We start from the raw sequence: 22,110 nt of genomic DNA on the forward strand, positions 1-22,110 counted from the left end.
ACACCAGCAACATCTACATTGGCTGAAAATATATAAAAATCTCTTGATTGAAAAAAAAAATATATATATATATATATATAAAAATCACATTTTCTACATGAATTGGCAAATCTAATGTATTATTATGGATGTACTCGCCATCTATACCTGAGGATTTCTTTACGCTTGAAGTTCTTTTTAAAGATGGTGGACTGATGTCTACATTTTCCAGACACTCTGATCCTGGTGTCCAAGCTGGAGCAATGACAAAACAAGGGAAGAGTTTAGAAGAAGCAAGCAGGAAGTCTGGCAGTTGTCATTGGGTTACTCCCAACCGTACCATACCATAACCAGCTTAAAGAGACCCTGTCACCAACTTTAAAAAAATAGGTAAAAGCACAGAAAAAAATGAGTTAAATGGTGTTAATTCACTTGCAATGCACCATGAATTTGTTAGAAAATGTGCCTAGTCCAGGAGAGTTAATTCCCTGGCACAGCCACTTCCCTTCTTGCATGTCATAGCCCCCTCCTCTTTTGGAAGTGTGTTATTATGGTCTGTGCTGGTCCAGCTAATCCCCCCCTCCCTTCACCTCCCTACATATCCCTTTAGTTAGCTTCCAAGAAGCTAAGGGGAATACTACAGGGTGTCACTAGAGTCTACTGGGGCTGCAAACATCACATTCAAGATGGTGGTGACCAGGAGCAGTTTCAGGTTATTTACATATCTACATCAGGGGATGGCTTTTGCGGGTAAATAACATGCATACAATAGATTGAATACACATATAATCTAATAGGTAGACTGTTGTTAATATTAATGGCCAGGCTACAGGGTCTCTTTAAAAATCCTGTGATTCTATCATTGCACTAAAGGATCCACTGCCAAGCCACAGTCCTTATGAAGTTCTGATCACTCAATAGCAAATCCACATAGCCAGTAGTGGAAGGAGGGCAAACTTTCATTCTAACAGCCTAACCCCTTATACCTTCACTTCTAACTTTTCTTAAACCCTACTGGATGGGTCCCTCTTTTACCTGTGCAATAGCACTATTTGCCCTTGGGGCACAAGAGAAGAAAAATCTATTTTTAGAGAATTTATTTGCTCATGCTGCCTTTTCACTAGTGGTAATTTTCCTGGACATTCCACAGTCATGAGTTGTTTCATAAGAAACGTTAAGTCTGGGCCTGGAAATCATTACCTTAAAGAGAGCTTTTCATGAATAATAATGAATGTTCAGTCTTTAATTATTAACTGAGTCGGTTTACCTATGAAGGCTTTATATTCTCCCCTATTTCGCATCACCTACTTTTCCATATTTTAGCTGCAAAAGTGCTGCCTGTAAATGGTCTGACCTCAGAAGAAGAGAGAGAGGTCAGGCAGTTGGCAGGTCAATAAGTTAGACTTCAGGTGACCTATGATTGCCTCATCAATGGCAGTCTCTTTTTTTCCATCCTGACAGGTTGCCTTTAATGTGGCCCCAACCAGTGGCTCTTGGAAGCCTTTCTGCAAGATTGGACTGAAGGGCCTTAGAACCACCTACAAAAATGATTATTAGAGCCTGTACATTTACATGTACAAGCCATTATTAAGAAGAGGGTGCTGTCAGCTGTCACTGTAATACAGTGTTCTAATTATTTTGACAGGAGTGTGATGGGACACATTGGAGGATCTTTTTCTGACCTCTCTCTCTGGACATCTGGTCCATTATATACTTTAACAAGCAATGGATGAATACTCACAGTCTCTACGTGCTAGACCTGGGTCTGTTTGGGAAAGTCTCTCTCTTCTCTCTGGATCTTTGGAGTCTACCAATTCCTTCAGGCTATTCTCTCGTTTCTGTCTCATCTTGTCCCGGGCGGATTTGGACATTGTGACTTTAACCTGCACAAAAGAAACACATGTTTTCAAGAGCCCAAACTGCAAATTCAATCTGCAGATAAAACTCATGGTACACCAAATATCATCTTACATCACTTTCCACTGGTGCGTTGTTCTGTTGAACAGCTCTGCCATAGACACCGATAGGAGGTTCTATGCTGTGCTTCAATGCACTCAAGTCTTCTGTGGTGGAGAAGGAAGCCTGACTGCGTGACTGACAGGCAACGGGAGGAATTTCAAACACACCTTCAAAAAAATAAAATATCTTTAGTGCAATGTTAGCTTTAGGAAACGTGTTTGTACAGGGTGGGAACAAATTGAAATCAGAAGTTCCATGACAAAAGATGGTACCTGAAATCCAAGTCTGTGCAACCTGTTTACAACCTCCATTAGATCTACTGTGTAGGGTAAAGGTCTACCTATGCAAGCCATTTACTTAATATCCATTCAAGAAGGTCCTTGAACTAATTTTCAGTATACCCAACAAAATTGTAATTGTTAGGTTACTTAAATGCATTCTCAATTCTCACAGCATTTCTTTAGTTTGCTGTGCAATCCTGATATTGCCATTTTTTTTCAAATGTTACTGGTTGCTGTGGGTCATGTGTACAGAGCTATACTGCTGATGGAAGCATCGGTAAGTGTGTAACTGGAAGCTGTGCATAGTTTAAGTTACAACTGGCTGTGAAGCAACGTGAGCAGGTAAATCCTACACTTTTGTTTTTGCAATGGGCCAACCACATAATAAAGGAATCCGTGACAACAGCAAATAGTAAGTTACCTCATGAGCTAAGGTGTACCCTTACTCACTTTGCCAACTGTGAAGTGGTGTAAGAATGTAAGTATAGATATCCACACAGCTCATTTCCTTAGTTGTCTTACAGAGAAGAAGCCTCAAAACCCTGGGGGTCCTTAAATGCAACTAAAGTCTTTAATTATGAAATTGGAAATAGGCCACACTCCTTCACTGCCTCTTCTTTGGTCAGTGAAGCTGCCCATCACCTTGATCGGTGAAATGGGAACCTCAACCAACTTCTAAGCTGAAGGAGGCCTATTACACTCCTGCACTGCCTCTTCTTTGGTTGGGGAAGCTGCCCACCACATTGATCGGTGAAATGGGAACCTCAACCAACTTCTAAGCTGAAGCAGGCCTATTACACTCCTTCACTGCCTCTTCTTTGGTTGGTGAAGCTGCCCATCACATTGATCGATGAAATGGGAACCTCAACCAACTTCTAAGCTAAAGCAGGACCCTAGGTTATAGAGGATCCAGGGAAGCTTATGGACATTAAGGATAAAATAAACAATATACTTTAGAGTGGATCTGTCATGGGATTGAAAAAGGTCCAAGTAAAATCTGTTATAAAAAATGCACCGCAAAATGTACATACTAGTTTTGTTAAAATCATCCTGTGTGCAGTTCTGAATTTCCCGAACTCCAACGCAATGAATAAACATATGCCTCAACTTCTATGACTTCCATGAGCTACTCACTGACTGACAATCCAATAGGAACAATCTGATTGGCTGATGGGACACCCAATTGGATAGTGGCATTGAGGTAAGGTGGGCATGCCAAAGCTCTCAGAAGTTGGGGCAATCAGGATTGCAAAATACCAGCACATTTGGGAGATATCAGACCACAAACAGAATCATTCGGACAAAACTATAAGAAAAATGTATTCAGGCCCTTTGCTGTGTATGTATTTTATAATAGAGATTAGTCAACCATTTAAATCTGTAAAAGGGCTCAATACACTGTAAAAGGTTTAGATTTGCATTTGTATTTGATCAATGTTATTCTTGAGAGATAAAAAAAATCTGCAGTAAACCGGAAAATTGTTTTCATTTTGCAGATGTGCTTTTTTTTAAAAATATATTTTATTGCATTTTCTAGAGCACATAAAAAAGATGCTTAAAAACCACACATACATCTAAATTGATCCTTAACACAAGACGGGTGAATGAACATACCTAAAAAGAAACAACCTAGCGACAATACTCAACAAAAATTAGAGTTGGCCTACGAACCAGAATGGAGATCTACAAGGAGTAAAGAAGGTCCTAATAGGTGACAGCCTGCCACCAGGCAGAGTGCTCCCCCCAGATCAGGCAAAAAAGACCAATGCAATGAGCAGAATTAAAATTCATGTTATCAATAAAATAAGAGAGAGTGTGGCAAAATAGCTACCAAATATGAGATGCTATGGATCAGAGTCTGAGCTTGAACCAGGCTGCTCCATCCACACATACCATACCCTATAAAAATGTATCAATGCAAACTCTATTATATTAAGTATCTTTATATAAAGTTAAGTGCGAATTCCCTAGTTTTTTCCCCCCCAAAACAGGAGAGAAGAAGGAGTAGGTTTCTTCCAACACATTGCTATAGCCTTACAAGCCTAAAATTTGCAGTTGCTTTTCCAAGCTGAGATGAGCTAACCTATAAATTACGGTTACTATAGTGCATTATATACATACCTTTTCCAATCACAGCTACAGAATCCTCAGACAAAAGGCCTGTTGCATCATTGTCATTAATCTGCTGGAAGTTTGTTACTGACCCGGTAATTCCTATATGTGTGGGTGTAGTAAGAGAAAACAGAAAATTAATACCATCCATGAATACATGTGCTGAAAATATATTCATTTTATAAAGCCCAATTGGTTTTACTTAATTTGACTTAATGGATAAATAACGCCTCAATTTTTTGCATAGATCTACTGCTAGCAAGCAGTAGATCTATGCAAAAAGTGTAAAGAAAAAAAAAAAACCCGCTTTAACAGAAGTTAATACTCACCTGTGTCTTCCCTGCGCGCTCCCGTACAAAAATGTGAAGATCCTCGGGCGGCAGCAAAGCATCTTGGGGCGGGCGCATGCGCAGTTCACATTTTCGGCCGGGAAGCGAGGAGAGACACAAGGTAAGTCTATGGACGCATGCACTCGCATGCAGACACCGTGGGACAAGAAGTGCCAGCAAGCTCAGAGGAGTCATCGCTGGATCGGAGACCCGCAGCAGCGCTGGAGGGACATATCAAAACGACAGGAAAGAAGATCGGATAAAAAAACATCATTTAAGCTAAGTGCTTTCATTAACATTGGGGGAGGGGGAAAAAATTGACTTTAATGTCACTTTAATGATAGATCAATAGATCCTGTTGATCAATAGATCCTGTTGATCTTTCAATAACAAAACAAAACTTTTTGGGACTCCCATCACCATTATTATAAGACTCCTGATGTGTTTGAATAGATTTTTCTCAAGGTCTCTCCTCTGTTTTAAGGGTTCATTGTTGTACACGGCTTTATAAATGAGATACTCATTCCTGATGCTGGATGATAAGCATCTCTTATGAAACTTAGCCTATCACTTGGGGCCAGTAAAATTACAGCTCACAGGCTTTGCTTTCACAAACTCACAAAAGCTACTGTATATCATCCTTCCATTATACATTTCTATATTTACAATTGCTACAGAAACTGCAGCCCTCATGCATGCACGGTCATGGGTCTAAAGATAAATATGATATATCAATTGCGTCTATATAGAAATAAAGTGCAGCTCTTGGCAGCCTTTGACCCTGAACCAAACTATCTACCTATATTGTAGTACTACTCAAACCAATTAAAACAACCTTATGGAAGTCATGGACTGAATGTCCATGTATACCCTTTATCTTTGAGTAGCCATGCATAATGCTTGACAAGAATTCTCTTATAACTAATCTGCTTATTTATTCAGCAGATGATTAGGAAAGCATTAATGTAAATAATCGTTCTGCACCGCCCTTTAGTAGGGTACACCCAGGATTGCAGTAGGAGTGACAGTAGAATGACCATTTGTCACTTGCCTTTAATGGGTCTTGATGGCTTTTGCGGATGTCTCGTCGGCACTGGAGTAATCTCCTTAGAAGTATCTTCTTCAGCATCTGCAGGCCCATTCCTATAATTCATCCGTTGACCAATCACTCTCACTGGCTTTTCACTGGCAAGGTTTCCTGAGCATTAAGGAATAAAAAGGAATGTTACTATAGCCATAGCTGGCTCTGCCTCTCTGCACAATGCAGCTCTAAGCGGTCAGCAGGAGATAGCCCGCTATATGCTGAGTTTTGGTCACAGGAGGACATGGTATATGTCCTCCTGTGATCCTAAAGAGAACTATGGCCAAAAAAGGTTTAAGTTTTAATTACTCCTTACTCCTGCATTCTTTCTCCTCTCAACAATTTCTCTTCAATGCGCTGTCATCATGTACAATGCAGGACCAGCAGCCTTGCATTGCAAGGGAGGATGCCGAGGGCCCGCCCCCAACCCCAAGCACCCGAGGGAAGAGAAAAGTGGCGGCTGCTGGGGAAGTGAGGGATAAGTTAAGTAAAACTGCTTTTAACGGTACCCTAGAAAAAAAATGAAGCATTTAACCCTTGCAGTGCAGCAGGAGATTCACCGCAAGGTTAGATTTGAAATTCCCCTGGAGTTCAGCTATAAAATTGTAATCCAAATAAAATAAATTTTTGTCTGGAGCTGGTCTTCAATAAAGAGCAGATTAAAGGTACAAAAATTAGCCAAGGATTAGCAGGAATCTGACAGAACTGGTTTTCTGCTGTAGCACTTAGTCCGAACCTTTATCTCATACACAACAGAAAAATAAACACAGCAACACTTCTGACTGATGAATGCCAGGTAATCCGGTGCTTTATTCTATGTGTCAGAGAAAAATACGAGGCTATGTAGGACGTAATGTGCAAAGGAGTGACATTTATGAGTCTGGAGGGAATAATCATGAAATAAATGAATTCACCTAAAAGTAGAGATAGCCTCTGCTACTGATAGCAATCAGATTCTGGCTGTCAGATTAGCCAACACTCCCTGCTTCTTCTGGAGGAAAAATCTCAGTTTTTCAAGGACCCATTCCTTGGGAAACCAAGGCACCAGTTTGCCCTGCAGTTCTACAGGACTTTCAGCCCAGCAAACGGAATCTACTGAATTTCATTGGACATCATAGGAACTCCAGGGATGTAATCCTTGCATTACTTCTTTGCGAATCCAAGTCATGATATTTGACTTCACAGGCTGCATACTTGTTTGGGGTAAGTGACTCGGTAAGTAATGAAGCAAAATTGGGTATAATAGCCTCAGAGCTCACACTGTCAAAAACAAGTCAGCAATGGCAGTTCCCATATCTCTGTCCTATTAAGGTCCCCCTGGATACACTGCAGTCCATTTTTTTAGGTGACCTCAAGAGAATCCTTACATACGCTGTATTGTAAGGCAACTTCAGAAAAAGCCTGGGGCCTGGTAGATGTTTAGAGGAGGCAGCTACAACCATCATACTCCTGAAGTAAACCAGGGAGGTAGGTCAAAGTTGAGTCATTTCACAAGGAAGGATGAACTTCAAGGTAGTTGGTGCCCAAGCGGACAAGCTACGCAAGTACAAACAATGGCAATGTGGTGGCTTCTCTGAGCCTATTGCATTGTTGTCAATGTCAATGGAATGGATTAGCTTGCCCAGGGCCCCATTCGTCCTTAATTCACCTTTTCCTAAAACAACTACGTAGATCAATTGTTCTGGTGTAATTTTCAGCATACTTGGGTCAGTGACTCAAAAAATAGCCAGAAGAAACAAAATTGTCAGCAACATAATTTTCAGTACAAGGTCGGAAATGGCAGGCCATGTATTTTTCTAGTGATAGGTTTCCTTTACGAAATGGAGATGCATGTACATTTGCCCCACCTGTTGTCATCTAAATTAAACACCGGGTGCCTTAGCTACAGTGGCAAAATCAAAAGTGAAGTCTCCCCAGTGGGACACAGATGGCAATAAAAAACACTGACGGGTTTTAACCATAGGCAAAAAGAAAAAAAACGATTTGCATTTAGATGTACTTCAAAACTGAATTTAGAAAAGCAGTACTTAGTAGAAAACAAGATATTCTTCCATAATTACACACTGTTTACTATCTTGGGTTCCTTCAAATAACGAAACCATAATACTTCTAATTAGCGCTAAGAACAGGTAAGAACACTGGACAATGTAGATAAGATAATTTCAATAGAACAGAAAGCCTTCAGCCAGTTAGTAGCTGGTCACCATGGATACTAAGGGCAAGGATTGCTGGAATCCATATCAGATATAAGGCCCAATTCACCATTAAGTACTGTCATCCTCAGCCATGTTATCGTCCGCTGTCATTGGCTGCGAGTCAAAGTTTTTATACCAAATTACGGTTTTCAGAAACTTACACTATGACTAAAAGGAAGGCAAGAGGTATCACTTACAATCACTTGTGCCTAAGCAGTACCATGAAAGATTTCACCCCGGATCCTGAATTCTTCCTGAAAAATATCAGTGGACTTCATGGTATGTGAGGGTGCCTAAGCATTCCTGTGGCTACAGCCTCATAGCTGCATAATTGTAGTGAGAATTTAAGGCACTGCTGCATCTGACTGGTAGACTCAAGAGATTTGGCGAAATACTGTGCTTGTCACTTGTAACCTTGATGGAGGCTCTGACATAAAGAAGCAAATCCCTGTGCACAGCAAAATCGTCTACTAAGATGGCTGCCTCAAAATATAGACACAGAAGTCAGTAATGGAGAACGATGAGCTGCAAGGAGACCACAGGCAATACTGGTGACTATGCCTTTACCCTCTGTTGGCCTTTTTTGGGGCACAGCTTCCAGAGTTCAGTTCCTCTCAAACATCCACCTATTCCTGCCCTGGTTAAAATAAGAGTAAAATATTAAATAAGTGTGAGCACACCTTGCTGTAGGCTGTCCGCCTTTTTCCCAGTATCCTTATTCCGAGAAGCAGAGGGAACTCTCGCCGGTCGTAACTTTGGCTTTGGAACAGAAGTAACATCAGATCTGTAATTGAGAAGAAGATTATGTGCAATGAAGCAATATATAATTACTCAGTGTAGCAAAGGGTTGCTTATTGTGTCTCAAAGCCTTTTAATTCAGCAGTCACTTTGACAGCGCAGGTTAAAACAAGTGAAAGGCTTTGGATCAGTTGCATTTAGTAACAAACACTCATTTTTTACATCAGCATTTTATAGTTCTGACTCAAAGACTTTGTTTATTAAAATGCCTTTCAATGAAAAAACTGCCTGTGTTAACTAGAAAGCCCAAGTGTCGTTTTCTACACCATGTTTGGATCCACAATTGGGAACCCGATGATTTTGGAGTCGTCAACTCAACAGGTAGAGAGGGTAATTTTGAGAATACTGTTGTTGTGGCAAATGTCTAAGAGAGGGCACTTATGTAACCTGAGTTTTTCTACTACTTTCATGATCATTACCATTTTTAACTACCTCACGACCTTAGGACATACCTGTACATCCTGGTCTTATAGTGGTTATACCAAGATGATAGCTACTGCTGCAGCCATAACCTTGGTATCATTTTTTTTCTACTACAGATCGAGGTGATATTTTTCTAGTGACGTGTGATCAAAATAACTTTCCACTGTGGTTCGATATTTATGTGACCCCCCTTTTTTTTGCCTCTTTCGTGATCATTACCACTAGTCTTATGTTGGGTGTACCAAGATCACGGCTGAAACTACAGCCGTGATCTTAGCATAGTTTTTTTTAAAGCAGGTGGAGGGCTTTAAAGGGTAATTCCACTTTGCCAAGTGATTTTGCAAAAATGGAATTACCCCCTCCAATCTGACCCCCTCTACCGCCCCTCCCCCCGCTATACCTACCTTTGGGCGAACGCTCCTTCTCCTCCTCCAAAGCGGATGAACTATCTATACCCCTTAGTGCCATGTAACCAAGCCCTGGGCTATGGAGTTTAAATTTTGCTCACAAATGGTGAGCACTAATCAGGTGACGATGCTGACCAATGAGAAGAAGTCCTTGCTGCTCAGGTAGCTGCGCTGACCAATAAGTGCTTGCCGTTTGCAAGAGAAATTCAAAATTCAGAGTGCAAAGTAGTACACCTGCACTGGCGAAGGGGAAGGAGCGTTCGCCCAATGGTAAGTACAGCGGGGGATAGCGGGATGTAGAGGAGACAGATTGAAGGGGGGTTATTCAATTTTTGCAAATTTACCAGGGAAAGTGGAATTCCCCTTTAAAATACAAGTGATCTTGGTGGCTGTAGAGCTTCCCATTTGTATTTGCCTGTGAAGGTATTTTAACCTGTGTTAAAAATGTTTTAAAAATGCTCTAGCGCTGGCAGTGGTTAACCTATACTTTGGCCATTATCTGGAGTCAGGGCAAAAAAATATTCTGTCTATGACCAGGCTACAAGGCACAACATGAAAGGTTAATCTACCCTTGGTGACCCGGCAACCCCTGCAGCTTACATGTCACTCTATCAGCTGAATTCTTGCAGTCATACCACATTCTTCTAACATTAGCTGAACTGCCTGGTTACTCTTTAACTGACAAGTAAAGCACTTTGCCATAAAAATGTGACACTGTGCAAGTTAAAAATCGGGTACAGCAAGACATTTAATCCTGCATTGAAAAAGTAAAACAGAAAGGGTTCAATAAAAGTGGATGCCACAATGACCAGGTACCTATTATAGGGACTTCAAAACATCTCTCTGGTGCGTGCCCCAGGAGTTCTAGAATGGGACATGCAAATTGGCACACGACCATCCCACATTGCAACGGTCTGTGAATGTTCATCCGATCCGGAGAGTGAGAAATTACCATGTGGGAAGTAGGAAGACCTAGTGTAACTTTTACACGCTACATTCAGGGGACTCCGGATTGCCAATTTTGGGGACAAAGATTCACATTTTTTGGAGCCCGCATTCATATGACAGTTTTCTTTTTTTCTCCATTGAGTGCACACAGACAAATCCAACCCTCCACCACTTTGACATCTCCACCATAGGCATCCTGATTACACTACAGATTTACCCCTCCACAACATTTACTACACTTGACAGATTATACACTTTTAATGTGGGTTCTGAACTTCCATTTCACATAGTGAACACCGATGTAACCCATTGATGTGTTCCATGCATAAGTGGCATAAACACAACTTCCACTGAAGCATACAATATCCCAGTGGGTATTTAGCAGCTTTCAAAGACAATATGCTAATTATCAACACATAGGTCTAAAAATAACTTCTACTAATAACCTGACTGTTTATAGGCTTGTTAAGAAAGACTCTGTCACTAAGGCAAATGGTAAAGCTGAACCCCAGGCACATAAGAGACACAACTTAATGCAGATCAGTATTCCTTATTATATCATGCATGCAGTAAATCTAAATTTTACTTAGTATCAACCTCTTGCAAAAGGATAGAATGGTGAGATGTTAAAAACCGTCATCATGTTTTTATTACTGTCTCTGTTACGTAGTTTCACTCTTACTGTTCTGGTGACCATTGTTATGGGGACTAAAAGTAAGGAGAAACTGTAAATTTGTTGAGTTATCCAATGGAAACCTTTCTATGGGGGCACGTCTGCCAGTAACAACAGTCTACAAAGGGATATTTCATAGTTTGGAGAGATATACTCTCTCTTTCTGTTGTGTCTACTGGATAGGAAGTGCGGTGAAATCTCCCCAGTGGGACACAGATGGCAATAAAAAACACTGACGGGTTTTAACCATAGCCAAAAAGAAAAAAAAAAGATTTACATTTAGATGTACTTCAAAACCTGAATTTAGAAAAGCAGTACTTAGTAGGAAACAAGATATTCTTCCATAATTACACACTGTTTACTATCTTGGGTTCCTTCAAATAACGAAACCATAATACTTCTAATTAGCGCTAAGAACAGGTAAGAACACTGGACAATGTAGATAAGATAATTTCAATAGAACAGAAAGCCTTCAGCCAGTTAGTAGCTGGTCACCATGGATACTAAGGGCAAGGATTACTGGAATCCATATCAGCTATAAGGCCCAATTCACCAATAAAGGAGAACTATGACATGAGTGATTTCCACTCACCTCATAGTTCTAAGCCGACCTGTGACAATGAGACTGTCACAGGTCGGCTCAGTAGATCGGGAGGTGAGAGAACACATACCGGCGTTCGCTCACCTCTCGATCCTGAAAGGTATTTGAATGTATTTTTAGGTTTAACTCCTGAGTTGTGTCACCTTAAGGCCCCATTCACACAGGAATCGGACGGCACGTACAGCTCCGTGCTGCGTGCAGGGCCGTATCAGGCAGCTCCCAGGAAGGACAGGTGCTGCGTGTGATTAGTAAGTAGCCCCCGTCCTTCTCTATGGGACTACGTGGCCATACGCCCCCCTATGCTCACCTCAAGTGCAGGTCCGTGCGGGTGCGTGTTTCCTGGCTCGGCTGCAGACAGGATCCATCCTGTCAGCGTACGAGTACGCTCACCCGCACCCACACAGACGTGCAGGGCGCGTGAGCGTAGAGCGGCGTATGGCCACGTACTCCCATAGAGAAGGCTGCGTACTAATCACACACAGCACCTGTCCTTCCCGGGCAGGTGCAGTGTACGTGCCGGACGATTCCCGTGTGAATGGGGCCTAAAGCATGCAACGGCAATTAGATAATCACGAGTATTGAGTACCAAGCCAAACCTGCTAGAATGTAGTAAAATCAATTAATTATTCCGGTCAAACTTCATTATACTAAAGCTAGAATAGAAGTGAAATAAAACATCTTGGCAATGGCAGAGAGTGAACAAGTTCTTATTATTAGTCTCTTGGCAACATCACACCTTCACTATTCATGCAGCAAGTAAACGAAGGGCAGACAATAAAAACATTGCAGGCTTCTCCTACTCTGGACAGAAATAATATTTAACTTATGCGTCAAACAAATAAGTGACAGGAGGCCAGATAGAAATCCTGACTTCTAAAGAGACTTCTCTGTCTACAGGAAAAATACACAAACAAATCCAACAAATTTGGCCTGGTTACTATGTGACAGTGACAATTCTAGCACGCTTATTTTACATTCTGGAGCACTCGGATAACTTGACGGCTTACGGTGAGATGGACCAAAAGGAACTGAAAAGCTCTTCCTCCACACATTGCAAAGTACAGTAAGCTCTCCAGAAATAGACTGTATTTATTTGTCATCAGTTCCAATGGGAATACAATTCTTTATTTCAAGATTTTAGGTACATATAGAAAAAAAACACCAAATTAATGCAGTAGAAAAAAAAATAAAAAAATTAAATGTTATGTACAGTGTGTATATATATACACATACATACACACTATATATATATATATATATATATAGATATATAGATATATATAGATTTGTGAGTGTGCCATGATGCCTTTCTACTGTTCTTATAACTTACAGCTGGCACCCAACATTTGAGGTTTTCTCTAGTCGTTGTGAATGGTCCTTGCTCTTGGACTGAACAGACTGGTTCCCGAATTGCAAACAATTTGTCCACTCCTGGATAAGATCATATGTTAAATTACAGACTTCTTCATGAAGTAAACCATCTATAGCTGGGCTGTGAGCAGCAGTGAAAGATTATATTGTGGAGGCATTTCTCTACACAATTCTAATTAGAGATGCACTGATGCCAAGTATCGTACTCGGTACAAGTACAGATACTTTTCGAGCTAGACTAGAGAACAATTCAAAAGTTAGGAGGCAGCTGTCATGTGTAAGGAGCATACGGAGCTCCTGGAATTTGTACATCTCTGTTTTAATGTATGATTTTATTTTTATAAACATATATAAAGGGATACACTGATACCAGTTTTGCGAGTACGAGTACTGATACTTGCCCAAGTACTCACAGATACAAGTACTGCCTTTACGAGCAGTGTGTTATGTAATTTTCTCCTTGGCACGTCAGATTGCGAGGGTTTGCGTAGCTGAGCGTGCCGAGATGAAAAATTACAAACCCGCGTGTCAGCATGCGACATCTGGTTGGTTTTTACGCACGAGCAGATTGGCTGAAGGTGCAGTCAATCATCTGACTGCACTCAGCTCACACACTGCATGCAAAGCTCCGTGCCGGAGAGCTTTGCTTCGCTCTGCACGGCTTTGCGTGCAGTTTGTTACGGGCTTAATGATTTCAGGACAGGGGTGGAGCGCCAGAGCCAGGTCCGAGCTGCAACCCTGGTAGTTCTCATGAAAATGGCAAGTATCGGCACTGGTAGCTGAAAAGTATCGGTGCATCCCTAATTCTAATTATTATAAATACAGCTGTGTGTATCACGTGTTGAAGTACTTTTCAGCTCTTGAGTATTCGTTAGCATCAATAAATGGATTTGCACGGTCATATGCATCTGTGTCGTGCTGGTGACATCTTTCTACATTACTCTATCGAAGACGGTGCCATCCGTGGTCATTGCAAGCATCCGCAATCATCGATGGGTGCTCCGGTAAGGTGTGCTACCGGTTTTGGGACAGAAGTACTTTTCAGAACACACTCTTATGGAAGTGTTTATGCAAGATATCCCATTGGCATTTTAATTCAAAATGAGCATTATATGTTAAACAGTCCACATTACAACAGTTTATACAAACCAGCACATGTGCATTCATAATTCCTTTAAAAAATAAAAGTCTAGCTGGAGAGAGTTTTTTTGCATGCAGTATTAACGTTGTACTCAGGGATAAGCAAAAATCATCTAAATACAAGAGCCGTGTGTTCTTCCGTGAATCTTGGTGAGCGTCATGTATTTCTTCCAGATCTGTGCAGTAATCCAGTGCGAGACTTGGAGCTTCCTGTAACAAAGGCCGCTCACTGCAGATCTCTCTCCTTGTACAGGGTGACTGGTCTTGTCTCCACCTCCTCCTGTAGTTTTCTGCAGGCATCCTGTAATGGGTGGGGTCTGCTGGGTCCCTCCCACAGCTCTGCTCTCTACACTCTAGCACACTGATGATGTCACTACGACCAGGGAAGCCGACTCCATGTTGTTTGGCTGGGAAACCGGGTCATTAATCGCTGCCCCGCTTCCGGATTGCAGGGGAAGCTGGCTCCATGTTCCCTTGCGGCACTGCCGGTCAGAGGAAATCTTCGTCGGACCGGAAGTTCCGTTATTGGGGAAGGTATCGGAGCATTTGGGCGAGTACAAGTACTCTATCGGTGCATCCCTAATCAAAACTGGGCAGGCTGGAAGGACCAGACTAACAGCAAGCCAGATCAGAGGATCAGGTGAGTTTAACATGTATATCTTTTCCTACCTAGATTAAAACAAGCACCTAACCCTTGCAAGGCAGGGGATAGCCCCACTGCAGGGGTTACTAAAAATTAGGGATGCACCGATACCACTTTTTTAAGACCGAGTACGAGTACCGATACTTTTGATCAAGTACTCGCAGATACCAATTACCGATACTTTTTCTTAAAGGGACAGGTCACATTTTTTCTAAAGCAATACAAACCAACGCTTTAAGGTCACTTTCTTAATATTATGATTCATGAGATGACGAGGGAGCATGACGCCGGCTTCCCAGCCAATCAGAATGCCGGGCGCAGCATCATTACACGGCGCCCGGCTGCCGAATTTGCTAGCTTCCTGACCAATCGGGAAGCCGGGCAGCGCATCATTGCACGCTACCCAGCTTCCTGATTGGCCGGGAAGTCGGCTCCATGCTCTCTCATCACAAGTGACGAGAGAGCATGGAGTTGTTTCCTGGCCAATCAGGAAACCGGGCAGCGTGTAATGATGCGCTGCCCGGCTTTCTGATACAGGAAGTACTCGTGCTAGGTATCGGAGCATTTGGGCGAGTACGAGTACTCACCCAAATACTTGGTATCGGCACCGATACTAGTATCGGTATCGGTGCATCCCTACTAAAAATCTTCAAACAATTGCAGGTTAACACACAGAAAAATCAAGTATTTTAAAATTCTTGCAGTGTTTTTCTTTTCTATAAATTGTTTTTTATGGACATATAATGTGCCTATAACCTTGTTAGTTGTTGGTATTTGATTATACCAGAAGAATCAATTCTCTAGCACAGTTCCCTCCTTCCATGTCATAGCCCTCTCATCTTCTGGGAGTGCCTGTACTGGTCTAGCTCCACTGCTCCTCCCCTCATCGTCCACAGGAGGCGCAAAGCGGGAATACTTTAGAGCAGTGTTTCTCGACCTGTGTAACCTAAGGACCCACATTTGTCCTTGGTCCTTAAGCCGCAACCCAAGTTGCACTGCACTGGAATGCACGGCCTTGCGGTACCGTCCATTCTGGTGCAGGCAATCAAACTGTAGCCGGGAGGTGCATTTGGGGTGACATTCAAATGAATGTCAATGCAACGCACCTCCCACATTAGAATGTGCGGTAGGTGCAATTGTGTGGTACAGTGCAATAATCGCACGGGTGTGGACGGGGCCTCCAGAACACTGACAGACACCACAATCTCACATACACACTCCAAAAAATGTTCTTTTTCTTTTTTTAAATCCACCCAGTCTCCCTACCTTATGAGAACTGGAGTGGATCCTCAGCCTGGGGTCCAGTGTGGGCTGCTGTGCTATGACGGAGCTCCGTCCATATGTGTATTGCTTGTACCGCTCCCTTGCACTCCCTGTATAGGTGCCGGGAGCCAGAATGTGACATCTACAGGACATGCAAGGCAGCTGTAAGCAATGCACGTATGGATGGAGCTCCCTTGCAGCCATACCCTCAACCCACCCAACCTCAAACTGACACTTTATACCGGGCAGCATATATTAAATGGCTGCTTGGTGCAGGAACTGACAGTGCTGTGCAAGGGGGAGGCTGAGGAGCCTCTCACCTAGCGCAATGAGTCTGTTGGGGCTTCAGACATCCCATACAAGATGGTGGCACCCAGCTGAAGTCTCAGGACTTTTGGATGTCTACACAAAGGAGACCTTTACAGGTAAAGAACATGTCTAACATACATTAAATGCAATTATAATCCTGCGGGAAAGATTGTTGTTTAAATGTATGGTTTGGTGACAGCCTCTCTTTGAGGTCACTGAAGTTTGTTGCTTTGTTTCTAACGATTTTGCTGCTTCACGTTTAGATTTTAAGGGGTTACAGGCAATAAATCCGCTCAGACATACATACTAGGGCAGGGGTAGGCAAACTCCAGCCCTCCGCATGGAACTACAAGTCCCATTCGGCATTGCAAGACTGACAGCCACAGGCATGACGGGATTTGCAGTTTCACCACAGCTGAAGGGCTGAAGTGTTCCTACCCCTGTACTAGGGGGTACTTGGTAAATGTGTGCTTTTACAAATGGGTACATAGGTCAATAAAGAAGAGAAACATTGCATTACATGATGGCTGCTATCCGATTGGTTGATATAGAAATAGAGAATGCTACTACATTCTTGCAGTGTTCATAAACAAATCCAGAGTTTTTATTGCCTCATTTCTCTTCTCATTATAAAAACAGGCTGATTTTGGGTTCCAAGCATTTAACAAGACTGCTGGAGCGTTTTGCTTCTCAGAATAAACAGAGATGGAGCAATAAAGGCAGAGACTAAATTTAGCTGCATAATGCTAGTGTGACATTACTTCATAGGCATAGATTGACGGTGCAGGGGATCCGGTAACCACTATCATCAGGCAGCAAATTACATTATGGGGATCCTGGGATATATTTAAAGCTGAATTATACAGAAGGTATAGCAGGCAGTCCTCCCTCAGCAATATGATATAATGACATACAGGAGAACTGTCTATAGAAACATTTTTATCGATCCGAGGCAAAAACAAACAATCTGCCTTAATAGTTAAAGCTTACCTGATCCAAAGAACAAAAATGACATTTATTTCAGCTTACCAGTCCTTATATGTGGGTGGCTGCATTAGTTTTCTGTTATTAGACTTTATTTCCTTTACTTTATGATCCTAAATGTAACATACTTTTGGTCCTAATACAAGAATGCTCATTCACCATACTGTATCTAAAGCTGGCCATACAACTGCTTCAATGTTTGATGACTCCTATTAAATCAGCCTAAATTCGAGCTGTGGGTGGCCTTGGTGGCCCACTTGGCTAGACAAAATTGACTTTTCGATTGACTCTTGTCAAAGGACAGGGTGTAACCTTCCTGGCTGTATTAGTGAGCACATCTAATCAGCTGTAGTCACTGATGGGGTATTTTGACAGCCGTGTCGGCACTGTTTAGCGTGGATGGAGGAATCTGGTAGACTTCTATAGAAGTATATAGTAATTGCAAAGAACTTGCGCTAATGGAAAAAATAATCAAATATGTATAAAAGTAGGTAAAATAGAAAATTAAAAAATTAACAAATTAAAAAAATTTTAAAATTGTTCTGGAAGGGTAAGGGAAGCTGCTGAACAAAAGGCACTCAGCCCCTATTAGGATGTGTTATTTCAAAACGTACAGCGCTAGCCGTCCTTCAGATGTGAATATAAGAACTCAGACGTTGAGACCAGGATTTAACAAGTGCTATTAAAAAAATTATTAATAATTAATAAAACATTCAGTGAAGGGGTGTATCTCAAAATACTCAATGTGAATCAGTTGCGTGAACAAATAAAGTTCATAAAATATCAAAACAGACAATGTATAAATCTATCTAATAACATGTGATAGGCTGTGAATATATGTATCATGTGTAAGTGATTCTTGTTAATAAACAGTGAATGGACAAACAATGTGTACCACTTAGATAAAATAAAACAAAATTAAACTTTTCTCGATGTATTTGTGAATAGTCCAAATCTTTTGTAGTTTTTTTTATAGTTTTTTTATATAGTCTTTAGAAATCCATAAATGTAAGACACTTCGACAGTGAAAATGCAGTGCAATAATGTGTCCAACGAAAATCCAAAAAACGAGGAAAAAATAATGAAGAAAAAAAAGATTATATTTGTTCACGCAACTGATTCACATTGAGTATTTTGAGATACACCCCTTCACTGAATGTTTTATTAATTATTAATAATTTTTTTAATAGCACTTGTTAAATCCTGGTCTCAACGTCTGACTTCTATAGAAGTATGGCCAGCCTATGGAGGAGCAGTGTAGTCACTCTAGGACAGGACTAGAGAAACCTTCCACCTCTCCTCTGAACATGTGGGGGGGTATTAGAGCCCACTCACACCAATTGCAGTGCGTTCCAGAGCGGCAGCTGCTGGAACGCACAGAAATCGATCACAAAACGCCCCCCTTCGTTCTAGGGGCAAGGGGGGGGGGTGTGGCATTGCATTGAAATCAATGGCACCGCCACCGTGGTGCACAGCTGCGGGTGGGCGTGCCATTGACTTCAATGCACTACGACGCCCCCTCCCACCCCAGAACGAAGGGGGAAGTTTTGTGTGCGATTGCTGTGCATACCAGCAGCTTCTGCTCTGGAACACACCACAATTGGTGTGAATGGGCCCTTAGGCAATCCACAGAGAAAGCTGGGAACAATGTAACAGTCAGCACAGGAAGTTATCAGCTTTCTAGAAGGCACACCAGGTATTTTTGGCACTGATTGAACAGATATAACAAAGCACGTTTAATGCAGAGATGGACAAATTTTAGGAGCCAGGTCACCAATGCTCTACACAAAGTACAGCTAGCTCCTAACTTATCAGGGTCTCTCTATTTGTTGTCAACGGTACTTGCTCCTAAAGAAATCCTGCAGGCTCCTGGACTTGACAGACTGGCTCCTGAATCGCATATTAATTTGTCCACCCCTGCTTTTAATGGTATATTTAATTAAATGAAAGGGACCAAATAAGCAAAGATCATAAATAAGGTTTACAAACCCCCTTTAAAAAAATGCATTTCAGACATTGATTTTTAGTATGAATAGGGTGGGTGATGCAAAAACTGCTAATGGCCTTGAATCACCATCCTAGCCAGACAGCAAGTATGCATTGATCCACTACTGCACACATCTATTGCGCCCAACTAATTTTCTGAACCATTGGCATTTTGTGCGAAAAGTTGCACTTGTGATCGTCTTTACAATTGGTGCGCTGTCACGCTTTCCTGTTCTCTGATCCAGCACCGGGTTTTGCTTTCTGTCCGAAGTGCTCGGATTCCTGCCAATCAGCTCTCCACCTAGGTGTTATGGAGCACCTGTTGCTAAGTGTTCGAGCAACGGGTCTCCACAATAACAGCCGGACCCCATGTTCCCAGTAGCTAATTGCGGTTTCCTTTATTCTGCTCTGTTGTTCTAGATTAATGCGTTGTTCCTAATGTGATCCTTTGGTTTTTCCCGGTGTCCCTCTGTTGCATTTCCTGTGTGCTGTGTGTTCATCTTTACTTCTTGATTCCCTGTTCTGTTTCTTGTTCACACACCCCTGCTCCCCTGTGTTTGCTCTTCCCCATTCACCTGCATCCTCTTGCTGCGTCTACTCTGCTCCAATATACGTCTCTCTACTGTGTCCCAGTGCATCTTAGTAATCCAGTTTCTCCAGCCTATGTGCTTTGCCCGCTATGTTGTCCCGCTCGGATTCCCTGTAGACCCTTTTGATGTTCTGGTGCAGATTGTTCCCATTTTTTCGTGTTTGTCCTGTGTAATGCACTGTCCCTTGCCACTGTGTCCTGCTTCCCATAGTTTTGTTAGCTAGTCTGCACGGGTGTGTAGGAGGGCCACAACCTGGAAGCTATCCTGCATCACAACATCCCCACCTTCAGGGGCTCTGGAGAAGACCAGGCACTTCTTAGATTCTGAGCCTCTTTCACATCTGCATCCATGTGCAGTCACCCTGTCCCGCCCTCTCTGCGTCTAGAGACTCAAGTGGCCCTACAGTTCTTGTGACCAGTGACGCAGATTGTTCTGCAAGTCCCGGAATTAGCATCCACCGTGCCATCGGTTCCTAGCTCGTGACATGCACTAGTCACAACTTTCTTTTTAGACCCTTCAGATTGGACTATTATTTGGTGCATTAAAAAAAAAAAAGTTTCCACAGACAACAGTTTATGTGGCCCAACATTTGCTTAACCAGTTGACATCCGCGGTGTTAAACCCCCTTCCCATCCAGGCCATTTTTCAGTATTCAGCGCTGCGGTACTTTGACTGACATTTATTCCGTCATGCAGCGCTGTACTGAAATAAATTTTATACCCTTTTTTGGGGACAGATAGAGCTTTCTTTTGGTGGTATTTATTCACCACTGGGGGTTTTATTTTTTTACTATATTAAGGAAAAATTACCGAAATTTAAAAAAAAAAACAGTTTCCCCTATATTAAATGATAAAACATTTATTATTACCCAATTTTTTGGTAAAATATAAAAGATGGGGTCACGTCGGGTAAAAAGACACTAAACATGTCAAGCCTTAAAATTGCGTGCGCGCGCGAAACCTCAAAAAACGATAATACCCAAAATTGGCCCTAGGCGACGCTTTAAAAGCTGTTACCGCTCATCAGTTTAGTGTTATCAGTGATTGATGGCCCTAAAATGATTGCTCTCACTGCGACGTTCGCGGCGATATGTAACATGTGTAGCGCAATTGTAATTTTTGCGCGCTGGGGCACCGGACGCGTATTTACGTTTATAGGCGCGTAAACGTGGGGGTGGGGGAGTTAAACATTTTGGGGGGGTTTTTTCCCCTTTTTTTATATGTGGCTTTTATTTTATTTTATTTTTTTATGTGTTACTTTTCTTTTTTTTTATTTATATTTTTTTTTTTGCACTTATTGTTATTGCTATTATATAGGGGGATAACAACCCCCTATATAATAGCAAAGGCACACTGACAGGTCCTCTTTATGGAGATATTAGGGGTCTCTAGGACCCCTAATATCACCTATGGACCCCAAAAGAAGCTGATAAAGCAGAGATCTGCTTTATCAGCTTCTTCTCTCTCCAGATGACTGACAGGTGAATGCGGAAGTGATGTAACACACATCACTTCTGCATTCACAGCCCGGACGGGGATCAGCAAGGAGCTGATCTCCCGTCCTCCTCCTCCTGACGCCCTCGGAGCCGGTCCCGGGATCCAAGATGGGGCAGCGGATCCCGGGAATCAAGGTGAGGGGTCGGGGGGGAAACCGGAAGCGCCGACCGGAGGGGGGGTGCCGCGAACGAGCACATATAGGCGATCGGCGGGCTATGGACCCGCCGATCGCCTATATGTGAAACACCCGGTAACGGGTGTGTGCATTTAGCGGGTCTTTTCTGCCCGTGCGTGCCCGCTAGGGGGCGCGCGCGAGCAGAAAAAAATTGCCGTCTGGAGACGGCAACCCGCAGATGCTGCAGTGCCGTCCGTCCGTTTTTTTACTACGGGCGGACGGCAAGAGGTTAAACCCTGATTTGGTCTATTAAGTTGTACAGAAAGATGCGACTGGGCCTTAAAACTCATACGATCTTCAAACTTAAAGAATTTGTAAACATTTCTGATACTCCACATTTCATCACTAGCTTTCAATATAATAGGTT

General features: G+C 42.3%; 1 protein-coding gene across 1 annotated transcript in view; it reads right to left on the bottom strand.

Moving 5' to 3' along the window:
* The window catches only part of LOC108798725 (protein FAM179B-like), a 31,420-nt gene that overhangs the window by 7,947 nt on the left and 1,363 nt on the right, over positions 1-22,110 (bottom strand). Inside the window, exons 2-8 of the mRNA XM_018570504.1 lie at positions 15,899-15,990; positions 8,617-8,720; positions 5,712-5,858; positions 4,341-4,433; positions 1,951-2,105; positions 1,721-1,862; positions 135-234 (exon numbers count right to left, since the gene is read on the bottom strand). Coding sequence (XP_018426006.1) covers positions 135-234; positions 1,721-1,862; positions 1,951-2,105; positions 4,341-4,433; positions 5,712-5,858; positions 8,617-8,720; positions 15,899-15,990 — 833 coding nt within the window. The remainder of the gene's footprint in view (positions 1-134; positions 235-1,720; positions 1,863-1,950; positions 2,106-4,340; positions 4,434-5,711; positions 5,859-8,616; positions 8,721-15,898; positions 15,991-22,110) is intronic.

This window comes from Nanorana parkeri, unplaced genomic scaffold, assembly GCF_000935625.1.
Source record: "Nanorana parkeri isolate BGI_ZX_2015 unplaced genomic scaffold, ASM93562v1 scaffold1544, whole genome shotgun sequence".
In the NCBI taxonomy this organism is placed as follows: Eukaryota; Metazoa; Chordata; class Amphibia; order Anura; family Dicroglossidae; genus Nanorana; species Nanorana parkeri.